We start from the raw sequence: 25514 nt of genomic DNA on the forward strand, positions 1-25514 counted from the left end.
CTTTGGAGTTCAGGAGAATACAGCAGAAATGAAAAGCTCTTCTCTAAAGATGATCAGATGTTATTTTTGCTCCTGCTCAAACTGCAAACACAACCAAGAAGTGTTTTGAGAACGAGTCCATCAGGCTCATGTTTAGCTCAGGTTTGAATATTTGGTCTCACATTAAACTCAAACGAACTGGGAGACATTTTTCAACGTTTGAAGACATTAACAGTGAGCAGAACAACACTGACTCTTCTTCCTGTGAAAAGCCGTGCTGAGTTTCTTTATCTAAAGTATTTGTGCTATTCTTGTTCATTTCATTAAAAGACCCCTAAATATTTTTGAGAGATGAAACCATGATGATGACCTGGGTCTGTGGTGGAGTAGGGAGTTTGATGTGTAATTAAACTAAATTCCAAGAGCTTCTGAACAAATATTTGGGGTTTGGGCTGATGGGGCAGTGAACCCGAGGTTACCCCGTGAGTCAGTCCTAGAGCTCCTCCTGTCCGATTTTAGGGAAGAATCGGGTCCATCGGAGACGTCCGATAGATTTCTTAGGCGTGCAGAAAAGACACCAGTGTAATCACCATGGGAAAATCTCAGAGTAAAACATGATACACCGGTGTTTTGCCAGATGAGAAGTTTATCTATGTATCATATTTTTACTCTTAATTCATTTTATAACTGTATCACATATCTCTTTTAATTCCTTTTATAACGGTAATTTTAAATCCTTTCTGTGTAAAGCACTGTGCACACTTTTTCTTTTTTTTTTTGCCCAGGAGTGTGTGCGTGTTTCTGTGTCCCCACTCACTCACCCATCTCCAGGTACTCGTAGAACAGGCCGAGCTGACTGAAGGTCTGGAGGTCATGATCCTGCTCCCAGCGGCTGTACAGACTCTCTGGATGATTACGAGCACTTCTGCTCACCCACCAGTTACGCAACCAGCTACATACATAAACATGAAGATATAGAAATATATAAACCACTACCCACTATCAATAAATAAATAATTAACACTAATAAATAAATTAAAGCCACATTGAGTGGATCTGAATTATTATACTCTGTTTAGTCATGACATTAAGTATTACTTAAGGTATATACCCTGGTCATGCAACAAATAATGATGGTTATGAATATAATGTGTGATTACGATGTCATGGGGACTTACGGGACGAGCGCTTCCTGTATGTTCCCCCAAACCTGTTTACCCACCATCACTATCACTAATTGAGTGGTTAACTCAATCAAACAGCCGCCTGGCTCGCACTGGAAAGACAATTATTATGATCATCATAAATAAGTTAATTCATTATAATTGTATACAATAATATGCATTTTATTGTGCTTTAATTCTATACACAATTCATATAAATTAAAGTTACACAGACAATAATCCATGCAAAACAACATTTTAAAAGGTGAAATAATAATGGCATGGAAAATAATTCTGATGGGATGTCAGGTCTACCTCTTCATTTCTCAACCCACTCCATTGGCCGAACATGTAGGCATAGTTGCCAGGGTAACCCACAAATTTGCCCTTGAAAAAGGCGACGTAAAAACATGAGGAATAGTAGTTGACAAACTGGAAGAGGAACATCTTCACTGTTAGCTTGTTCTCGTACTCCACATGGGTTTTGGGAACCTCTGTGGACAAAACAAACAAGTGAATAAAAGTCAGTATGCAAACCTACAAAAACATGTTTATTATGGAAATACTTTAGTAATTGTACAATTATTTATTCACCAGCATTTATGAATTGATTGAAACATATCAGAACAATCCGTTCACAAATTGGAAGTTGCAAATGACAAATAAATACAATAAATTAATGGAATAGTTTTGGGGGGAAAAAAAATCTAAATGATAATAAATAATAAATATCTTATTTAAATGTATTTTTTTATTTATTAAAAAGTTACAACATTACTTGATTTTTTTAGTCAGCATAACTGAGGTTAAAGGTTTGAGGTTAAGAAAGACTCACCCATATCAGTGATCTTGATGGCTACGCGCTCATACAGGAAGTTCAGAATCATGATGATGACGAAGTTGATGCAGGAAGCAGTTACGGATGTGGCAAACTGGGGTGTGATTAAGCTTCCAACCACATCCAGCTTATTGGTTGGGCTGTCCTTCATGATGCTGGCAAACGCCGCAAACACTGCCAGACGGTACGCTATCACACCGATTATACTGGCGATAATCAGAGAGATCTGGGTTTTGGGGAGAGAGAGGTAAACGTCACACACACAAAACAACTCATACACTGCAATTAGTATACTACTCAATATTGTAAAAATACTGTTTTTTTTTTTTTTTAATTAGAACACTGTGGAAACTAGGAACTACGACATGCCAAACCAGTAACATGCCTCATGCTGGTAAAAACATGCATCCTTAGGCAAAATGCTGGTGATTTAACTTACTGACTCACTGATGTGTGATTCTGTGTCCATACAGTCCAGTGACTTATTAACATTCAATCATCAGTCTAATTACACACAGATATTATGCAAATAGATATCTGCTGTTTAATATTTGTATATAATAGCTCTGTTTCAAAACTACTACCAACATAGGCAGCTTTTAAGGGTATATTTCTATGACAATGTACTATACTATGGAATACGTTTTTGCTTTGCATTTTATGCGTACAGGACAGGTGACAACATTTTCAAATTGATCCCGTTCACACGGATCCGCGGAAAAGACTAAAATCGCTGTATTCTGCTGCCAGGCCAGTAGTTGGCGATGTCACTTTGTAAAGAAACACACACGCCAATAGACTGAACACGTAATACGCATGCGCATGACGTCACTGTTTTCACAAATTCACAGTTTTGTAGTTTACATGAAGACAATAACGGTATCATTTTCAAAAACGTGCACTTTGAAACCTGATTTCAAAAGCTTGCGTTTTCAGGCCACCAAAACGCATACAAAGTTTTCAGCTTTTGCTTGAAAACGATGTTGTGTAAACGCCACCTAACTGCACTGAAACCTCTTAAGTTATTAATTTTGAACACTGCACAAAGGCAGTCAATAAATACAATACAATAATAATATAGAATTTAATACGCAACATTAAACAAAAAGCTTTACAGAAGATTTGATTCACAATGGATTTAAAATGTTTTTGATATTAGCTAGCATGTTGCTTAGCTAATGACACAAAACTCTAATAAGCATGGAAAACATAGCACATGCATTTATTGAGTAAACAGTCCATTGCTAACTGACTTTTCAGCATTAAATAACATCTTTGCACATGATGCCTTAGACCTTGGGTGCTCAATCCTGTTCCTGGAGATCTACCAACCTGCAGAGCTAGGGAGATCAACCCCGATCCAACACACCTGTGTGTAATTATCAAGAGCTCCTGAAGATCTTCATTAGCTGTTTCAGTTGTGTTGAATCAGGGTTGGATGAACTTTGTAGGAAGGCAGATCTCCAGGAGCGGGATTGGGAACCCCTGCCTGTTGTATGTAGACAGCTCAGGCATTGGAACAGAGCTAATATATTCAATGGGGTTCAAAAATCTGAGACCACTAGTGAAAATGTTTTTTGTAATGAGCAATTGGTTTTATTTGTAAAAAAAAAAAAAAAAAAAAAAAAAAAAGACAGCAGCACTTGAGCTGAACCAAATCTGACGTTATCCAGCATGATTTGAAAATGATCCTCTAAAGAGCATTAAACAAATTTGATTATTTGATTATTGAAGAAATAGTGCAGAATCTCAAATATTTCTAGTTCACCTCATCACTGTGTCCTAACCAGATGCAACGGACGCCACGACACACGATAAAGGGTATATTTTCCAAGGTAATCAGACCTTTTGTCCTATTCAACCATGACAGCGATACACAATGAGCGATGGGAGTATATTTTAGAAACCGTTTCTACAACATCATACAAAATATGACGTTGATAATCTCATGTAATGATTATGTGCCTTAATTAAAGTGATAGTTCACCCAAAAATGAAAATTACCCCATGATTTATTCACCCTCAAGCCATCCTAGGTGTATATGACTCTTTCTTCTTTCATACAACGACAATCAGAGATATATTTAAAAATATCTTGGCTCTTCAAAGCTTTATAATGGTAGTGAATGGAGGAAGATATTTTAAAACGGCCAAAAAAGTGCATCCATCCATCATAAAAGTGCTCCACACGGCTCCGGGGGGTTAATAAAGGCCTTCTGAAGTGAAGCGATGCGTTTTGTAAGAAAAATATTCATTTGATATATTTATAAACTAAAATAACTAGCTTTCGACAGATGATTGTGTTCGTTTGAAATAAGAAAGTCATATACACCTAGGATGGCTTAAGGGGGAGTAAATCGTGGGGTAATTTTTATTTTTTGGGTAACTATTCCTTTAATGTTTAATTTAATGCGAGTTTGAATATCATTTTGCATGACCTTTATAGCCATACTGAAAGCCACAATGAATAATTTACCTCAGACCTTGAAAATAAATTAAAGGAACCAATTGCCTGTGGTTTTTGATTTTGTAGCATCTCGTAGTTTTGTGGACAGATAAATAGAGGAATCTTATCGCATCGTGTCTAGTTAGGACATGGTGTTATGTCATAACATTTATGATGTTTAAAAATCTTAAAACTTCCAAGTTTCCCAGTTTAATTCAATTTTGAATCCCAGATTTTCAGTGTTGTCTAAGACTTTTGAACCCCAATGTATTTTTGTACATTATGTGCTAATATAAAAAGGTGACAACATTTGTACTTTACTGTATAAGGAAAATGAAAGTCTTAGTCTGCTATAAGTAGCAGACCGTTTTGATGCTCACCCAGAAGAGGACGGTGGCCCCAGACAGCATTGAGCGAGCACACTTGCTTGTTAGAGGTAAATAGGGCTCCATCTCCTACACAGCAAGCAAGCAAAGCAGGGAACATGAGCAACCACCACCACACACCTGGGACAGAAGCCCTAATCTAGCACTGTACTAGTGCTGTCAGTGTCCACAATGCTGTCTAGAGGACTCTTCCTGTTTCTAATGAGATCGCTAGAATCAGATCAATTCTACGACTAGCTGGGATCACACTGCGAGCAGGTCGCTAACGCTATACACACACTCACACACATCAAACCAATCTCTTTTCGTCCTGTGCCTGCCTTACCCACAAGACAACAGTGGTCCAGCACAGGATAAACCTGCCTGCTTTATCAGCTGGTGTCTGGTCTAGAACCCACTCCTGTTCCTATACAGCGTGAGCAAAGTCAAACAAACACGCAATTATCTAGTTTCTCAGTCGGTTGGTGGATAAACTAACCTTGACGTCCAAACTCGGGAGTTGACCTTCGACTCTGTAAACTCATGTTCTGTCCATTTAACACTATTAGACAGCAGATTTTTACAAACCCAATCTAAACCACATTCATATTTATATGGTTTGAAATTTAATTAGACTGCATTTCAGATTAACTAGTTTTCTCAACATTAACAGTAGATTTTACAGCTTTATGTGAATGTACAAGTGTCATTCACTATGTTCAGCTTATGAAAGACTGAAAAACTTCATCAAATATGGACTGAGACAATTAGATTTGACCAGAGACCTTAATGCAGTACAACATACTGAACATATTGTACGTCTATTCATCGGCCTCATTTTCATTTCATGTTAAACGACACTGACTAATGGATCCACCTTACAACTCACAACTCACCAATATCACCGAGTCTGGTTAAACATTTTCTAACTAGACTAGTAACTCTTTTAATTTGCCTGAGTTTACAATTATGTACAGTTGAAAAAATATGATTAGCTAATATAAAATCAGCTGAAAGAAGAGATAAAACAATGAAGAACAGCTGCAATATAAGTTTGACAAACATTTAAATGCAGGGCAAATGGTGAAATTCAAGAAAATCTTGCAATGAACATTATGAGCAAACAACAAATTCTCTGTAGAATGAAGAAAAAAATGTCAGTAGCATAATACACTGCTAAATGAATCAGTCATTAAAATGAATTACAAATCCTTTATTCCTCATTCATGGTCCTGGAGAGTTGTTTCGTTCCAGCACACCTGAATCAAATGATGGCCAGTTGAACTGGAGCACATCTGGATCTAAAGTCTGTAGGTTAGTGGCTCTCCAAGAGCAGGAATGAAGAACACTGCTCTACATGATCTAAATTTGATCACATAAAATCTCTGGGTCAGAAGGCAAATAGATGCTTACTTGTGTAACGTTGTTGAGCCGTCGACTGGTGCACTTGATCTCGTATTCGGGTCTAAGCTGCAGCTGTTGTTGCTCTTCCTCAAAGTCAACCAGATCCCACTCGTACTCCAGTCGGGCCTGACGCCGCTTCCAGAACTCCAGGAACAGAGTCACTGACACCGGAGGGAAATTACAGCTTAAAATTCATATACATTGTTCATCTGCATTCATGAAGAACTGCACATTACAGCCTGAAAATGTACTAAATATATATCCTTTTTTTTAAAAAATGGTTTCCATGCAACCAGATGTCATGACATGCTAAATACAATGTTTATTGAAAATCTGGACTGTAGGCTATGTGATGAAAACAAATGAATGACTGACAACTTCCCTAGTTTCCAAGTAGAAGAATCATCTATTACCATTAGAGTAAAAGGGAATATTAATTAAACAGGGCTGTCACCAACACATTTTTTTGGTAATCGAGTAATCTGTAGATTATTTTGACAATGAATCGAGCAATCAGATAATTGTGGTAAGTTAACAACAGCCTTTAAAATTACTTAAAATACTTATACTGTACAATGAGGCAATTATAAGTGGTTCAAATAAAGTTTTATGAGCAAGTAATCATATGGTTTTATTGAACAACACTGTTAAAATACATAAATATATTGATATTAAACATAATATAAACAATCAATGTTTGTACATTATGTATTATAACAAATGCCTGCAGAGGGCACCAACAGCCTGGCAATTGTTTTTATTACACATTGATTACAGCATGATCAAATCCTTGATTAATATTGGCCAAATAACATTTAATCCACTTAATCTTTAATATTTAGCCACTTCTTTACAATTGAAATGCTATGAGGGTTTAAACTTTCATTTTGAATTTGCGATGAACAACAATTTGTATATTTAGAAACATATTGATGTATTCTTTTGTGTTGGCACGGGCACATTACAAATCTGGTGAAATGGTGCACGCTGTATTCCTAGATGAATGTTATAAGCAACCCAAACTCACAGCATACGCAGAGATGGAGTTTGTTAACCGAGCTAACACAATGAAACACAAAGCTTGTCAGACTTGTGCGTTCCCAAATACACATTATTGGAAACCCAAACAAACAGCACATGAAGAGATGCGTGGAGCAGAATTTGCTGTGAACGGAGCCGCTCTGAGACGCTGGAAGAAACACGCAACCTGCACTCATGTAAATGATTAAAGCGCTGCGCTTCACTCTGAAACCCGCAGCGCATATATATTTTTAATTGAATAGCAGACTTTGTAATTTCACAATAGTATGCTACATTATACATTACATTTTTAATATATTGTGCAGCCTTAGAAAACAGTCTAATAATGCGGTTTGTGGTTTCTCGTCCTTGAAATGCGCCACTTCCAGTATTTTGCTAATTAAATTGCAAAGTAAATTGCAATTCAATATATTTTTTAATTCGAGTACTCACATTTAATCAATGAATCGTGACGGCCCTATTTATAAACCTTAGTGTCAAGGTATGTGTCATTTTTATCATGATCATAATAATTAAAACCAAACTAATTAAAACTACATCTGCACATTCTCTTAAATTATGGCCCATCCCTATTTTCATTGGCTGATCAACTGGCAACCAGCTGTACAAAAGTATGATGAAAAGCAGACAGTAGTTTGATGTAACAAATACAGATAACAAAACAATTCTAGAACCAGCACACAAACGTTACAAAGAGCTAACAAAACTCTTTACTCACCCCATATTCCCATGAATATTGCAAAGAACACCGTGGCTGTGTTGTCAAACAGATATGATTGCTAAAAGGCAATTAGATGGAGAATGCATGACTTTACATCAAAAAGTATGCAAAAAAACACGCTCCATAAAAAAATTGTTACACCATATAAACCTTTATACTTTTACTCACCCACGAAGAGCTACAGGTTGTGCTGAGCTTCCAGTAGCCGCATTTCTTATCGCAGAGAGGACACATGACAATCTGCCCACCAATGGTCTCATTACAGATCTCTTTACTACAGAAGACAACAAAAACTGTCTCAAAATTTGTTTCTGTGACCCCAAACTCCTAACTTGTGTCTTAGGCCTCTATGTGTTTCCGAAATGTGTCTGAGTGATTCTTAATGCATTGCACTCTCAGCACTGCCACAAGGGGCGCTAAAGCAGGCATTAGCATGAACTGTCTTCTTCTACACTCAGTTTTCTAGCCTCATCCTCACCTCCAGACGTTGTTGTCAAAGGTGGCCACACCATAGATGAAACAGAGTAGACCAACAACTGCGGCATAAGACAGCATCTCTGTGTAGAAACCCAGCCAAGCGAAGTAGATGCCGATCTTCTCTCCATAGTACTTCCTTTAGTACAGGAATCAGAAATTATTCAATGAAAATGTCCATCCACTTGCTCAAGGTGTCAGCAAAAGTAACATGCATCACATTCTCTCTATTTAATATTGAGTATTTTATGTATTGAGTTAATTTTTTTAACAAAAGCTATGGTGCAAAGTATGCGTCAGCATTTAACGGTAAATATTTTAGTATGACTGTTTATCACTTGTAATGTTATACTGGTGCATACAAATTAAAATGTTTAAACATTCTTCCTTGTGTTCATTAAGAAAAAAACATCTATAAAATGTCTTGATTTTAACTAGATTTCCACTGTTTTAGCTATTGCACTGTGTGAATTTCTGTACCCTAGTGCTACTGAATTGAAGAAACAGGTTTCATGAACACTTGGTCAAACAAGAGGGTAGTTCCGCCCCTGACTACTGTTCGAATTATGTATGTATATTCATGTATTTCAACAAACACTAAATAAAATTTTTACCTTTTTGTAAAAAAAAAGATTTAATCTATTTGCCTACAACTGTCACATGTGGTTTCAGGCAGACAGAAGAGTAACTTTCCAACACAAAGTTTAATGACAAATATCCAATGGGCAAACAGGCAGGGCAACACACACTTAGGATAATGGTGATCGGACAGAGAATGAATGTGAGGGACCAACTTATATAGCAAACACAAATGAGGATGATTAATAGAACACAGCTGACACAAACTGAACAAAGGAACACATGATGAACACAACCTAAAAGGTCATGATAATGAAACTAACTGAACAGTGTGACAACAATGGCTGTTTAAGATGATGTTTCTTCTTGATTGAAAAATAAAAATAATATCTGAAAATATCAAGATAATTTTTTTAACTGTTTTTCTTTGGAAGTTAAATACAAACCAAGGCTGCGGTTGGCCTTACCGGATGAGGTTGAGCGGCTGCTCCTTGTAAAAGCGGCTGAAACGGGCCCAGTGTTTATACAGGGAATAGCGTTCGCTCTCACAGTTAGCATCACGAGACTTGTTCCAGTACCTACACTACAAAAACACACATTGACGTTATTGTTTTTCGACGGAGCAAAACCTGTTGAATCATTGCCACCATTTCAAGTCTCCAGAGAAACATCGACTAAGTAGGTTTGATGGTTTTGAGGCACATCTTCCCATGTAAAAGACCTACGTCATGCAGAGGGAAGGCAGATGTGTAGGTCCCGTTGTTCAGCAGCCTCTTAATGCCCTTCTTGTCCTTGTCATCTTTACTGTATGGAATTCGGGAAAGGAGGTAATATACCTACGTGGAGAAGAAAATAAGCCAAGCTTTTGGTTACAGGGCAGTTCCTTAGTAAAAGCTAAAAAAGTCTACTTCTCTGCTCTGGAAGTTTAGAGGTTAGTACGACCACATTGTAATGGAGGTTGTTTAATAAAATGTAATATCTTTATACATCTGTTATTAATGTAATTTATACCTGTGATGGTAAAACTAATTACTCCAGTCTTCAGTGTCAAATTATCCTTCAGAAATCATTCTAATATGCTGATTTGGTCCTCAAGAACCATTTCTTTCTTTTTTCATTGTTGAAAACGTTTTTGCTGCTTCATATTTTTGTGGAAACTGTGAAATACTTAAAAAGTCTGGGTAAAGCATGACTTAAAAAAAAAAAAAAAAAAACTTTTATTCAGCAAGGACCAGCAAGGACATGTTCAATTGATCAAAAGTGACTATAAGTGAGAAAAGTAAATACGTTTATACTTTTACCAAAGATTTCTATTTTAAATAAATTATGTTTATTAAAAACTTTCTTTTAAAAAAGAATCCTGAAAAAAAGTTGTCAACACTGTTAATAATAAGAATCATTATTAATAATTGAGAACTAACAGTAACTGATTATGTTTGAGCACCAAATCAGCATATTATAATGATTTCTGAAGCATTGTGGGACACTGAAGACTAAATGTCTTTTATATATAAAATAAATGTAAGTATTTTTGGCATTTCTAATGCCTAATAACGTTTTTCTTACGATCCTGTTCCTCGTGGACGGAGGAAAGAAGGTTTCTTTATCTTCGATGAGGAAGAAGTCAATCTTGCTCTTGTCAAACGTGTAGGTGAAGTAATCCGGCTCAGGATTCATCACATGATCAGGCAGACGGTAGGGCGTGAAGAGCCAGCTCATGGGCACTTCTTTTTTAGCTGGAATATCATTGACTTTAAAAGGCACTTTGATTTTCAAGACATCTGCATATGTTGCCAGCACTTCCCATGGTACGTGGATCTTCAGGAAGTATGTCTTTCCATCTTCCGACTCCTGGAAAGACAGACATGTGACACAAGAAAAGTGTGAACTTATTTATACATTTTTACTAATGCCCTTTCTGGTACAGTTTTCTTTTCTTTTTTATGCACAGTATCAGGTAAAAATGAACATTGCATCAGCACAATCATTCATGCTTCAGGAGAAATACATTTTTAGTAAAAAGAAGATAAGAAGATGTTTTGAAGAATGTCGGTAGACAAACAGTTAATGGGCCCCATTGACTTCCATAATATCTTTTTCCTACTATGGAATTCTAGCATTTCTATGGTTCAAAACTCAAAGGTCCCCATCCCAATTATTTGCCAAAATGTCTCCTCGTGTTCTGCAGAAGAATGAAAGTCCTCAGGTTTGAACAGACATGAGGGGAAGAAATGATGACAGAAATCAAGCGTAGCGTCAGTTCTGGCAGGTCACGTTAGACAAGCTCGCATCAGCTGACTCTCAGCAGATCCACGTCTACCTATAGGAATACGACGCCTATCACTGTATACATATATAAGTTCCTTCAGTATTATCAGCAGCTATCGCGTTTTTCAGGAGCTAATTCCCTCCTCCATCTCCAGTTCCTCCTCTCGTCAGTCAGGATTTGGCCTTCTGAGTGCCCTTTGAATCAGAATAAATTTTCGAATTATGTAATACTTTAAAATCTTGAATTAATGATATCTGCAATACATTCATGTTGGTTCTGTTCTGTTTACCCTAAGGGGGGTTATCGCTGCGCTCCTGCTCTTATCCATGCTAGGCTGCATGGATGCGCAGGGAGTTCTTGCCCAGAACAGAACCATACCGCCAATCCTAACTATATGATAATGGTCAATCGTATTTGGTGATAATGGTCCTGACAGAACTTGTATGTAAGTGAAGAGACCATATAACTCCTGTATTGATTTCATTACATTGGTTACCGATTTGATACAGAATACAGTATAAATTGTTATTATATGTTTTCAAATCTGAGTATATATCTGATTTAATTAGTTAACATAAACCTTTGAGATCTCTTCGCTCCAATGATCATGTCACGGTTTGGGTTTTCTTGTCATTGTCATGTTTCTGTAGGTGTGTTCGACATCGGCTGTGGCTGGATGTAACCGATCGGCGAGAGTAGCCGTACATACAGCGTCTGTTTGAACAAGAATAAAGTTCAACATAAGCTACTATCAATGAAGTGGAGTCTACGTTTTTTAATCCGTTTTAATTTGATAAACATGACACAATATAACATAGTCAACTACATGAAAAGTGTGTTTACTGTTATAAAAAACTGATTTGAGAGCTTTAGAGGAACTAAAGGTGTTCGAATAAACACGAAACACACGTGATCGTTGTCATGCGGTGAATCCGGCCAATCGTGGAACAGCTGTGTCGTCATCAGCCCTCGTGCAGCCGCTCATGAGAAGCTGCGCTGGCTGAGTTCTCCGGCTACTCTCGATTCGCTCTCGCGGTACTTTGATGGCAAACGTCACAGTCACGTGGTGTCGGCGCTGTATCAAGTTGGACAAAATTTCTAACCGGCATGCACTGCTTCAAGTCAGCCGCCGATCGGTCTGCGCAGAGCTGCATGAAGTCGAACAAGCCTTGTGTCTTGTCATGTGATCCTGCCATGTGTCTTGTCATTGGTTAATCGTTTGATCATTGTTCACAGGTGTTCCTTGTCTTGTAATTAGTCTACAGTATGTATTTAAGCCCTCATGTTTGCCCTGTGTCCTTGTCGAGTATTGTTTGTTCTATGTCCCAGTTTCCCGTTTTCTAGTTTAATGCCATGCCACGCTTTTGTTTTATGTTTGATCCTGTTTTTGAATTTTTTTTTTGTTATTTAAGTTTGGGTTCTCAACCAGCTTGCCTCCAGTGAATCTTTCATAACAGATCAGCTGTGTCTGCTGATCGCGCTTGAAATGTAGAGGTGATATAGCTTTTTTTGTTATTCTCATGTACAGCACTTTGATACCCATCGTGGTTTTTGAAAGTGCTCTAGAAATAAAGTTGAGTTGTGTGTTAACATGAAGTTCACTGCCCTCTAATGGATACTAAGTGCTAAAAAAATCCTTTATATTGTACCCAGCTAAACAAATACGATGAAATATATTGCTAATGATCAGACATTGCAGAATCATAATAATCTAGTGCTTATGAATCAATATATTTATTTGTGAGATACAGTGAGAACTAATCTGATGAAGTATCGATGTCCTGAAATGGCTTGTTTGTGGCATATGTGAATTGTTTTACTCACAGATTTGTCCTCAGTCTCCAAGTCAAGTCCGGCTTTCTGTAAGTTAGCCTCAAACTCCTTCCTTCGATCCTGCATGAAAGATCAATAACACATCTGACAATCAGAGTTGTGCTTTTGGTGCAATACATAGTACATAATACATAGTACATAGCTCAAGAAGGTTGTCTGGTAACTACTTATGACAAGATTATTTCTGTCTGCAGAGCTGTATGTGTGTGTGAGTTCCAGCCCAGGCCTGGTAAAGCACATAACTTATGAGTAACAAGAATGTGGAAGTACACAAGACTATGGCACACACACAGTGGTGTGAGACTTCACAAAGTAAGGGCTGACAGCACAGTTTGGGGGCTACTGAGAGTGCTCATCTGGAGGACAGAGTTGAAAGCTTTTCCCCATTGTCTATGTGTGTGATTGTAACTAATACAATTTCATATTTTTACAACTGATTTTTTTGTTGGATATAATAGTGTATTTATGACTAATATTTCACCATACTAAAGCTGCGTCCCTAATGACGCACTATAGACTTAATACATGAGTACATGGAGTATATGTACTCAATGTACTTTATAAGGTTATTTTGTCATTCAACAGGTCGTTTTTCCTGTTAATTTAGGGCACCATCCGGGTATTTAAAGTGCGCATTTTCTTTTTGGAATTTTCAGTGTAATTTTTAACACAATGTATGCCTTAAATCAATTACATGACCAATATTGAAGTCTTTTCTTAATGCGACGTAAATTATGTACAGTAGGCTTATCAAATCAAAGATACAAGTACTTAGCACTATCACTTTCACCATGAGAAAGTTTATCTAGGATGCCTTAAATGTTTATGACAGCTAGTGTTATCACCAGTGTGAAGATATGCACAGTCAGTTAGATCTACAGATCTACTGTAGATTGAGATAAAACCACAAAACTCATTTGACCCAAAATTAGTTACATTTACTAACATGTTTTTTAAGTGGCTTGCAGAAAGTCTGACTCAGTGCTAATCATAATTTGTAAGGATTAGGATCAGTCATTGTTTTGTAGGATTGCTATTCAGTTTACAAGTTAGTCATTTGTTTAGCAAATGACTCCCCCAACACATACACACACACACACACAGTTCACAGAGGGAAGCCAAATGTTATTATATGAATACATCATAGAGTGGATAACAAACCTGTTTCTTTTCTCCATCCTTGTCGTCAATGTAAGACAGAACAAAATCTATCCTCCGTATGCCATCTCTGAAGTACACAGAATCCTTACTCTGCTGCTGCTTATCCACCTGCACAAACACAAATAGTTTTTTTTTTTTTTTTTACATTTATTTTAACAAAGTCAAGCTTTTATACAAAGTACTGCAGCTTTATAATGTTTTCTATATCATCACAATAAAGGATACATAGAAACAGAGCTTAAACATGAGTATTAAACATGACAGAGACTATAGTAGTTTCAAAACTTCAAACCAATTCATAAGTCTGCTGTTTAACTTCACACAAAAAAAGAGAAAAAAAAATCCTACAATTAAAACCTGAACAAATACTTCAGCACAAGCTGCATGCTAAAGAAAAGCCAGACTTAAAGTGCAGTCACATTTACAACATTGTACTACAATTTTTCGAAATCCAGTCATTTCAATAGGAATCCACACGATCTGACATTTCTTCATACAAATTTTTCAACAGGTTTAAGTTGGTAACATGGACCAACAGAAAGCTATTTGTTTTGTTTTTTAAGTGACTTCTGTCTGAGCCGTGCTTCATACATTGCTACATTATTGACAATGGACAATATTTCCCCTCACAAAGTCCCTGCTTGCGAGGTAGTACTTTTTCAAAGTACAGGAACTTTCAGGGGTGGGACTTGGGCCCTGAACATGCTGATTGGTTGACTCCATGCAGCGTTTTATTTCAACCACCATTTTTTAAAGTCTGTTGCGGTACGTGCAGTAACAGTCGTCTGCTATTCGAATCAACAATGGAGTTCAAAAAATATGACCGATGGACCGACGACGAGGTTCAGGCTTTATTAAGCTTAAATTCAGAGGATGAAATCCAGCAGGAACTGGAAAGTAGCGCGCAGTCCTACGTCACCAGACTATTTGCCTAATCTTCATGGTATTCTAGACCATGATAGAAACACAGACAGCAACAGGTCTGGGGGAAAAAATTTCCTGGGACAAATTGTTGCGGGTTATTTCGGGTGGAAACGCGGCTTATGTGTCTAAAGAACTTTCAAGGTCCGATAGAAATTATCCATTTCCTACAAACTAAAGCCTTATACACCAATGAGCCATTACATTATGACCACCCCCAGCCTTGAGCAATCAGTGCAGTATATATATGCCACCCGAAGACCGGCTTTCGGTCATTAGACTGTTCCGTGTCAGAATGGAAAAGCTGCCGATTTATCGGAGTTTGATAAAGGACAAATTGTGATGGCACGGCGCCTCTGGACTTCGATCTCGGAAACGGCGCAGCTTGTGAGTTGTTGTGCCGCTGTAGTCAATACATATCAAAATTGGTGCACAGATGGCCAAACAACGAACCGTGATCCAGTCGAGTGTGTCAGCAGCTCATTGATGCCAGAGGGGAGTGGAGACTGCTGTGCATTTTTCACAGCGACTACAGGGCCACAGTGCGACAAATCACCAGCAGTTACAACAGCGGTGACCAGAGAAATGTGTGACAGCACACAGTTCATCGCAGCCTTCTGCGTATGGGCCTAAAGCAGCTGACGACCCAGCCGGGTGCACATGCTAACTGTACGCCATCGCCAGCAATGCCTGGAACAGGCCCAAGATCATTGAGATTGGACTGTGGTTGATTGGAATAAAGTGGCCTGGCCTTGTGAATCAAGATTCCTGGTGCATCACGTCGGCAGCCGAGCGCAGATATGCCGATTACCAAAAGAGGCAATGGCACCTGGATGCACTTTTGGGCGGACACAGGCCGGCAGCCTGTAGAGTTATGCTGTGGGCGATGTTTCCTTCCCAATAGCACAATCCCTTACTGCTGTCAGGTATCTGTTAATGCCTTTGCCTCCAAATTCACCTGACATGAACCCAATCAAACATTTGTGGTTCGACTTGGAAAAGCGGTTTCGCCCCAATGAACGGGAACTGGAGGACCTGTTGCTGACATTATGGTACCAGATACACCAGGGGTGTCAAACTCAGTTCCTGGAGGGCCACAACCCTGCAGAGTTTAGCTCCAACCCTAATTAAACACACCTGATCCAGCTAATCAAGGTCTTCAGGATTACTAGAAACTTCCAGGCAGGTGTTTTTGGAGCTGGTTGGAGCTAAACTCTGCAGGACAGTGGCCCTCCAGGAACTGAGTTTGACACCCCTGAGATACACCAATAGATCTATCACCACCTTGTCAAATCAATGCCTCGCCGCATCGTTTTGTGGGCTAAAGGAGGTCCTAAAGGAGGTTATTAGGTAGGTGGTCATAATGTAATGGCTCATCGCTGTATATACCAAGCAGTGCGGCTCGTCGATTTTGAGGAGAAAATGGGAGAGGGACGATTTAATGTTAATACAATTCCTCTGTTGGTAAAAAAATAAATAAAAATAGCCAATAGTGTTCAAATTTACAAAAGCTATCAGTCAAACAGTATCTACAAATTAAAAATGAAGAAGCTTCCATGCCTAAGCTGGATATATAGGCTACAGCTTCACTAAATGGCCCAACACGCTCTTTTAAAATGGACATTTAAGAAGGGATGGATGATTGCTTCAAGTGATAGGTTAGGTAAGGGAATTTATCTTTGTATTATCTTATTGTATGTGTAATTTTCTGTCTAAAATTTACCAAAAAGCCATTTAAAACAGTTAAGTAAATAATAAATATTCATCATCGTCATCATCATCCTCGGCAGGGTATCCCCAGACATTACAATTTAGTGTGCCTTCTCTATTTTAAAACCCACGAGCCGCCACTGATACCAATAATAATATTCATGTAACAAAAACACTGGTGTCCTATGGAAGCTTGTTTCCGCCACTGAATAAAAAAATGTAAAAGATAATTGCGACTTTTTATCTCACAATTGCGACTTTATATCACGCAATTCTGACTTTATAACTCGCAACTGCAACTTTATATCACGCAATTCTGACTTTATAACTCGCAATTGAGACTTTATATCACGCAATTCTGACTTTATAACTCGCAATTGAGACTTTATATCACGCAATTCTGACTTTATAACTCGCAAATGCGACTTTATATCGCGCAATTCTGACTTTATAACTCGCAAATGCGACTTTATATCGCGCAATTCTGACTTTATAACTCGCAATTGCGACTTTATGTCAGGCAATTCTCAGTTGTGAGATAAAAAGTCTGAATTGTGAGATAAAAACTCGCAATACCTTTTTATTTTTTATTCTGTGGTTACTATTACTTCCATAGTGTCCACACCAACGGACAATGACATTCTGTTTATTACAGTATAAGCGCACTACAGTTTTGTCGTTTGACGCTTTAAATTCTTAAGCTGTTTTAAGTCAGGTGGATTCCGATTGGCCCTATAGTTATAATAAACGTCCTTGGTGTGAATGGGCCTTAACATTAACCCAAACCCAGATTAAAAACACAACATTTATTTATTTGTTATATTAATTTTTCTAATCCAATACATCCCAGAAGGGAGGTTTTGTCATATCTTTGATCATTTCTAGGGATAGCCGAATTCTACACACTTTCAATAAACCTTGTGGCCAAACCAAATTCGAATGCCAGCTCATGGTCCTTTCTGTTCCCATCCCTCTCTTTCTCTCACACTTTGCTTCCTGTTCACTATCCGCTATACTAATTAAGGCAAAAACACCATTAAAAAAGATACTGTGATACTTAATAATTAGGTAGAATAACAATTAGCATGACACAGCTCTCAACTAGAAACTCTCTTCCTCTCCTACAGTTCAAAGGATTGCATTATACAGCAATGTGAATGCTGCCACCTACTGTTCTGGACAATCTGATACTCTGATGTAAAGATGTAAACACTGAGGAAGGCCTCTGCAGAGATACACAGGCAAGTGTATTAAAACCTATATTAATCTCAGTTTACGAGCTGCATGACAACACTGACCGGATCAGCCCTGAGAGCGACATTTTTAACCTAGACTAACACTGGCATTGCCCAAAGTTAAAAGACTGCAGGCTGTATTTTGAGCCAGTAGTGCTCCAGCCCTGTCAGTCTGCAGCTGTTCTCCAACAACTAAAAATAACTTACATACACTGCATAACACAAACAAATACAGCCGGTGACCACAACGGCAACCGGGCATAAAACACCTCTACATTCTCTCACAGCCACTTCCAGAGATGTGACCAAGCCGAACGACATTTCACTGAGGTTTAACACCGCTGATTTACTTATGCCATTCCTACAAACAAAACAAAGCAGTCGACGAATAACACATCCCTACTAGAGTACGCAAGTAATACACACCAACATGCATTAGTAAAAGCAATTACCGCTGGCTAGTAATGTCAGGACACTGCTAAACACATCCCCCAGAGATCCTCCTCCGTTATTCCACAAACAGCTGGCGGAAGATGGAAGAAGGAGAGAGAAATGGAGATAAGAGAAACATTTTACCTCCAGTCCATCTATCAAGTGCTGCATCTTTCACGATTCTGGGAGTCTCCAGAGGCGGAGACCACCTCCTTTCTACAACAGCCCAGCAAATCGGACACACACACACACACACACTGTAAAGCGGCCCTCCTTTAAAATGCACACACGCCCAGTCAATAATAGAGCGGAAAGAGAGGTAGAGAGATAGAGGGGGCTAACAGAGATGACATCATTGTGCCAGCAGGGCAGCCCTGATAATGTAATCATAATGTCTAGATTTGAGAAATGCTGGTCACCATCATAAGGTGTGTTTAGCAAGCTGGGCTTTGTTGTCCTCTGCATTGGGAAGTGGGATTGCTGGTGGTGGACCAGCCAAACTAGCGCAATACCAGCTCTGACCAGCATAAATAAGCTCCGGACCTGAAAATACGCTCAAGTGCGCCACACGCTGTTTTCTGAAGGAATTTACAGACAGCAATGTCGCTGTGTGACTGGCCAACACGATCTCATGAAAGTACCTATATATAGCACAAATGTTATTTCTCGTGCCATTTATACACCAAAAATTGTTTTTTGCATGCAAATGATATACGCACTGTAAACCCCTTGGGTCGGATTAGGGATGTGGAGTTTGTGCGTATTACACGCCATTAAGTGCGTATTATATGTACGCGAAAACTGCGTATAATAGGCTATAATGCACGCAAAACTATTTTTGGCGTATAAATGATGCGAGAAATAAAATTTGTGCTATAGATGCGCACTTTAATGAGAGTCTGGCAGAGTGGACCCTCATTTTCACCTCACGATGACGGTAAGATAATATTTATTTGTTTTATGATTGTTTGGTAAACCTAATTTACTGATAGCCTACTGAATAAGTGTTTGTCTTAGAACCAAAAAGACATTTTTATTAAAATCTTGGTCTGTAAATAGTCTTTTTTTATCTTACAAGATGCTAGGTCACTATCGGACAGTTGTATACCCATCTAACGTAATTCTTAGAAAAATTAAATCTCGATTGGAGCTAGCAACCCATTCTGAATTAAACAAATAATTTGAAATCTAGTAACCTTAACTACTCAATAACAGTGTTCATTTCATTGAGGACATTATTACTGATGAAAATGTTCATTAGGTGAAGGCTTTTTTTTTTTTCAACGATAACAAATATGACAAAATATATGAATCATGACAATAATTACAGTCTTTTCCCCAAACAAACTGATAAAAATATGAAGAAAAAAGAAAGAAAAAAAGAGATTGTCCCGCGTAAGATCTATTTTAGGCTGTTCAGATTGCGAATTTTCACAGACTGTGATGACGTGTTTAACGGTCATCGGCATCATAATCATATCAAATTCTCTCTATTTTTTAGGGGCCACTGTGGCTTGTTCTAAACAGCAGTGAATGAAGCAATGCTGCCACTCTCTTTCAAAGAAATGCAGTGCTCACCATCGTTTTTGTTCCGTTTATAGACCTTATGTAGCCCCGCCCCTTTTCAGCACTGTGCTCGTTGTCTTTTGACTTCCGGTTTTATTTTCACAGCGATCTTGCGTATTTATGAATGAACGGCTCATTTTAAAATATTCCCGGTCTACTGACATTTGTTAAGACATCTGGTTTAAACATTACAATCCTCGTGATAACTTTCGTTAACTTTTGTTAACTTTATATTAAGTAAATCCACTACAAAAGCTAATTACTCCTGGACAGCAATGCCATAGGAATATACAGAGCGACCGCAAGAACGGAAGTTCAAAGACAATATTCTAAAGATGGCGGCGCCCTTGTTTCTCTGGGCAAAAGCAGAAATGCAGCTGTTACCCCGGTAACCCAGTAAACAAAGCAGCTGCTGTACTTTCTGTTTCTGAACACCATTTAAAAATTTCAAACAGCCATTCATATTTTGTATTTGCTTTGATGTTCATCACAGCACCAAATACTTAAAATACATAGGGCCAGATTTACTAAGAGCTTGTGCCAGTACAAACCCTTTTTTGCCGTAAAAAAAACAAAAACAAACTACTGTCAGGATTTACTAAAGACACGCAGTGAAGAATTAGCGCTGTACAGGCATGAACAGGGTTATTTTTGCCACTGATCTTATTGCATATGCATTTGTAGGAGTTTCCCTTTCAGACGCAAAATTTATGGGAGGAAAATATTTAAATGAATCATGCAAGGTGATTTACTAAGGTTTGTGCTCGTCAATTTACTGGTGTTTGCGCCATTATTTAACGCTCAAAAAAGCATGTCTTAAACTAATATATGTCGCTAACTGGTAGATTGTGTTGGTCATTATGGAAATGATATTGATACTATTTAGGGCAGATAGGGTGGTATGCACATTGGGACGTAGGGACAGTCTCAAAAACGCGGTTTGAAATTGCTGGTGTTTCTGACATCACAAACTACCTTGTAACCAATCAGGTCAACGTGCCGGCAGGCAATATAGCAGGTGTATGATGTATATTAAGATGTTATGATGAACTATGCCTTTCTCCACTGACGTTCTGAGTTGTTCAAAGCGTTTCAGATGAATGTTAGAAAGCGGACTGAGATGACGCAAGGGAACATGGTTTGTGTAACATTAGCAACACAGTATTAGCTGTTTGATAACATTGTCAAGCAAAAGGCTAATCAAATTAATTAATGTTATGTGTCCGACGTTGTAAAGCACTATTGTGCAGCGTTTACCTCAGTAAGTTGAGCGTGTGAATCTGCTGGTGTGACTAAGTGGAGGCGGGGATAATTTGCATATTCATGGTTATTCATGGATTGCTCGTTGTTAATGTTAGTTAATACATTGACAAACATTAACTAATGGGACCCTCCAGCAAATGTTGTGACTTGTAAATGTTGTGACCCTGAGTGTAGACATGTTGTTTCGAGTTGCTTAGCCTTCATTTTATTCCAGTTTTAAATAAGCATTGATTTCTTTTCTTGTTCTTTGACCTTGACCTTGACTGTGTAAAGCTCTTTTAATTACTAGTGTTGTGTATGAAATGTGCCTCATGAATAAACTTGCCTTGCCTTCTGTGTGGTTGCTAGGGTGATGTGGAAGGTGGTTGGTAGGGTGTTGCTATGCGGTTGCTAAGGTATTTTGAGTGAGGTGGATGCTCAGGTGGTTGATTTTAGCACCTTGATATGCTGTTGCAAGGGTGGTCTGGGTGGTTGTTAGGGCATTGCTACATGGTTGCTAGAGAAGGTTGAAAGGGTGTTGACAGGTGGTGGCTAGGGCATTGTAAAGTAGATGATCAGGTGGTTGTCAGAGAGTTTATGTGTAGTTACTATAGTGTTATGGGTGTCTTCAAACATGTTGCTTTCCTGTTGTGAAAGTGGTCTGGGTGGCTGTTAGGGCGTTGCTATTGTGTTCTTGTTTACTGGCCAAATTCCAAAGAGTCTATCCTTAAGGCTATGATATTCTGGTCTCTATAAGGCTTAAGTCCCTCCCTCAATGTAAATCTAGGGAAACTGTTCTTTCTTTTTATCGTTTACATTGACAGATTACATATTAAGTGGGTAAATACTGAATCTGTCAGTTTTGGAAGAACTAACCCTTCGAGTATGCTGAGCTATGAAAGAGTATCCGCTGAGCAATAAAATTGTAATGTTCTCTCTGCTGTCATTTGCATGTCAAGCTCAAAACCCATTTACAGATCGTGACATTTTCAAAAGGACCAACCTCAGCTTTAGAAAGTTACAATTGCATGTAAATAATCAGGCGTATCTCATGACTTTCCCATCTGATTCACTATGTCTTCTTCACATCCGTATTGTACTTTCCCAGTGTTTTTGTTTTTCCAAATTTGGTAAAGCTAAAAAATCTGGCATTATTTACTCACTCACATCATATTGTTCAAAATCTGTATAAAATTATTCCTGACATGGTGTAAATGCTAACAATGCTTTTTTTATGAACTGTCCCTTTAAGAGTGATGTAGCCTGATCCCTTTCTAAACAAATCTCACTGGCACACACAGAAATACTCTTCTGTGCAAACATCATCTAATTAACATCCTGCTGTCTCTTTACTGTAAGCAGGAATATAAATGTTTGACCTGGCAGAGCGACTGCTGTTCTTTCACTACAGGTCTCTCCCTCTTTCATTTACTATAATTACAAGTTGAAGATGATGCATATGAACATATGTTAGAAAAAAAAGCAGTCAATAATAACCATACACTCCTGCACTGACATATAGAGTAAGTATATGCGTGGTTAGGTAAATCAGGCCGGGACAGAGCGAGCTTCAGCCACAAAAAAAACACTATCTCCAACACAGATATATAATTATGGAACATGACACAATTAGAGACTCAGACTCTATAAAAAAACACAGCTAATGAACATGATGATGCTTTTATGTTCACAGACATGTTATCATACAGGGAAGGGAACTTAGTGTTGTTGTTTTTTTAGAAACTTAATAATACACACTAAACAAAATAATAATTTTGCGAAAGCTGGAGAAAAAACCAAGGTAAAATTAATCAATTAAAGTTCTCTCAACCGTTTTTTATAATGTGCAAACCATATATTAACATGCAAACCATATGTTAACATCCCAACAAATGGGTTAAAGATTTCAAAGTCCGCCGTCTGTGATTTCCATTTCTGTTTCTTTCCTCTGATGTTTTAAGATGCTGCTTTAAAAATCCGCACACTATACATAATTTATTGATGCTGCAATGCAGGCTCAGAGCTCACACACCCTTAACAAATCAACAACATTGTTCAATATGAAATAGTTTGTTTGGACAACTCTAGCCTGAACAATGTTTGTGATAATATTGTGGATTTAAAATGTGTGTGTAGAGTTTCAAAGTAATTCACATTCATTAGTTTTGTCGCTCAAAAAGCTATTTTGCTGGATAAAATGTACTTTTACTCCTTTTTTGCAGCAAATGCAATTGGAAAATAATACAAACAGGTTTCTCAAACATTCTTATTTAAACCGATAGTCATGCGCAAAACACACCATCATTCGAGCCAGATGTAGACGTGACAGACCACTTTTGATCACGCCATAGCATTTACATTTTTCAGAGAATTCAACATAAAATCAATATACTTTCTGAAAAAAAAAATTCCCATATTTTATTGTGCACAATTCAGATTTCTAAAGAAAAAAAAACTGTTTTTCTAAATATTTCCTTAAAATAATATTTCTTAATTTTACTACATAATGCCTATGAAACTATTTTAGCTGACATGATCAAGGCTACTTAACAAGTCAAAAAAATAGTGTATGAAATACTGCTGTCACACCACGTGCACTTTGTTTGTGTTTTGCTCCGTTCCCACCTTAGTTGTCATGGTTATTCATTTGATCTCATAATTATGTTTAGGTGTGTGTCTTGTTATCTCCACTACTTAAGTTCAGTTCTGTTTGAGTTTTATTGTCGGTTCTCATCATCATTGTGTTGGACTGCTTATCTGAGTTGGAATTTGCCTTGTAGATTATTAAAGCCTGCTATACATCATTTTCTTTGTCGTGTGTTTGTCTTGCACCACACAATGCACGAGTCGGTGAAACAACTGTATAGGTTTAGCTTGTGTCCCTGCATATGGCTTGAACCCCTCCTTCAAGAATATTTCATCATCCAACAGGCAAAAACTGTTAGAAAAGTCATGGCACACTGCAGGACCCGTTACAACCTGACATTTAATACTCAAGTAATTTAAACAATCCACAGTTATAAAATTAGGTCTTTGCCATGCATTTCATGATGTTTTTCACAACACAATAATAGAGTCTAATATGATCAAAATGCAAGATGCTCACTCAAAGCAAGCACACACACACACACACAGTTCAGCCCTCTTTACCGTGGCGTACCCTGGATCGATACTTCAGAAATAATGCTCTCTTTCTCCAGATCTGTGGATGAATTGAGTGTGTTCTGAGGTTAATGACACTAGAATACACACAGTAACAAAGGTAAAGCACACAAATGTCAACGCCTGCTCTGTTCACACTACACAATAAACCATCCGGGCGAAAGTCCATTTGATGTTCATCTGTTACTAATTTATTTCAGAATGCTTTATTGTAATAATGAAGCCAGATTAAGTATATAAAAAATAATCTAATAGCATGTTATCAACAGCAATATAGTAATATTACTCAAATTCTGTGCATTAAGTTACAAGGACAAAGATTCTCCTATTTGCCTTTGTTTTTCCAAGGCCTCAGCAGTGAGTGAACGGCCATCGCTATGAGCGTCTAAAGTAGCAGGACATGCAAACACTCTGGTTGTGAGTAGAGAAAAGCATAATGTTAATAATTGCCGAAAGGAAATATGCAAGAGGATTAAGTGCCTATCTTTGTTATGAATGTGGCTTTTAAATAAGGGGTCATATTGTTTATTTAAACATAATGGGCCAGATTTATTAACAGTTTGTGCCAGCGCAAACCCTCATTTGGCGTTAACAAACTAGGATTTACTGAAGACACGCAGTGAAGAATTAGCGATGTAAATTCGTGGACAGGGTTATTTTTGCGGCTGATCTTATTGCATATGCATTTGTAGGAGTTTCCCTTAAAGACACAAAACTTATGGGAGGAGAATATTTAAATGAATCATGCAAGGTGATTTACTAAGGTTTGCGCGAGTCAGTTTACTGGTATTTGCGCCATTATTTACCGCCCCAAAAAAGCATGTTTTAAACGAGACGCTGATTTGTGCCGCACTTGGCAGATTGTGTTGGTCATTATGGAAATGATCCGGCTGCGTCTGTGTTCTTTAATTTGAATACATTAACTTTTCAGATCTTTCCACTCCCATCGGCGCTTTTTTGGAATTGCGCTCTC

The 25514-nt window shown here is 38.0% G+C and overlaps 1 protein-coding gene across 6 annotated transcripts in view; it reads right to left on the bottom strand.

The window, feature by feature from the left end:
* The window catches only part of ano5a (anoctamin 5a), a 51438-nt gene that overhangs the window by 10180 nt on the left and 15744 nt on the right, over window positions 1–25514 (bottom strand). The window contains exons 4-18 of one of the 6 annotated variants that reach the window (XM_079859859.1): window positions 24540–24581; window positions 14274–14381; window positions 13104–13172; window positions 10577–10861; window positions 9736–9846; window positions 9478–9593; window positions 8436–8570; window positions 8126–8231; window positions 7955–8015; window positions 6205–6356; window positions 5138–5218; window positions 1978–2206; window positions 1458–1636; window positions 1158–1255; window positions 801–931 (exon numbers count right to left, since the gene is read on the bottom strand). In XM_079859859.1, coding sequence (XP_079715985.1) covers window positions 801–931; window positions 1158–1255; window positions 1458–1636; window positions 1978–2206; window positions 5138–5218; window positions 6205–6356; window positions 7955–8015; window positions 8126–8231; window positions 8436–8570; window positions 9478–9593; window positions 9736–9846; window positions 10577–10861; window positions 13104–13172; window positions 14274–14381; window positions 24540–24581 — 1903 coding nt within the window. Of the gene's footprint in view, window positions 1–800; window positions 932–1157; window positions 1256–1457; window positions 1637–1977; window positions 2207–4806; window positions 4882–5137; window positions 5219–6204; window positions 6357–7954; window positions 8016–8125; window positions 8232–8435; window positions 8571–9477; window positions 9594–9735; window positions 9847–10576; window positions 10862–13103; window positions 13173–14273; window positions 14382–18715; window positions 18870–24539; window positions 24582–25514 lie in introns of those variants that run through there. The other 5 variants (XM_079859860.1, XM_079859864.1, XM_079859863.1 and 2 more) reach the window with 5 other exon arrangements.

Source organism: Squalius cephalus (assembly GCF_949319135.1).
Source record: "Squalius cephalus genome assembly, chromosome: 23".
Taxonomy (NCBI): Eukaryota; Metazoa; Chordata; class Actinopteri; order Cypriniformes; family Leuciscidae; genus Squalius; species Squalius cephalus.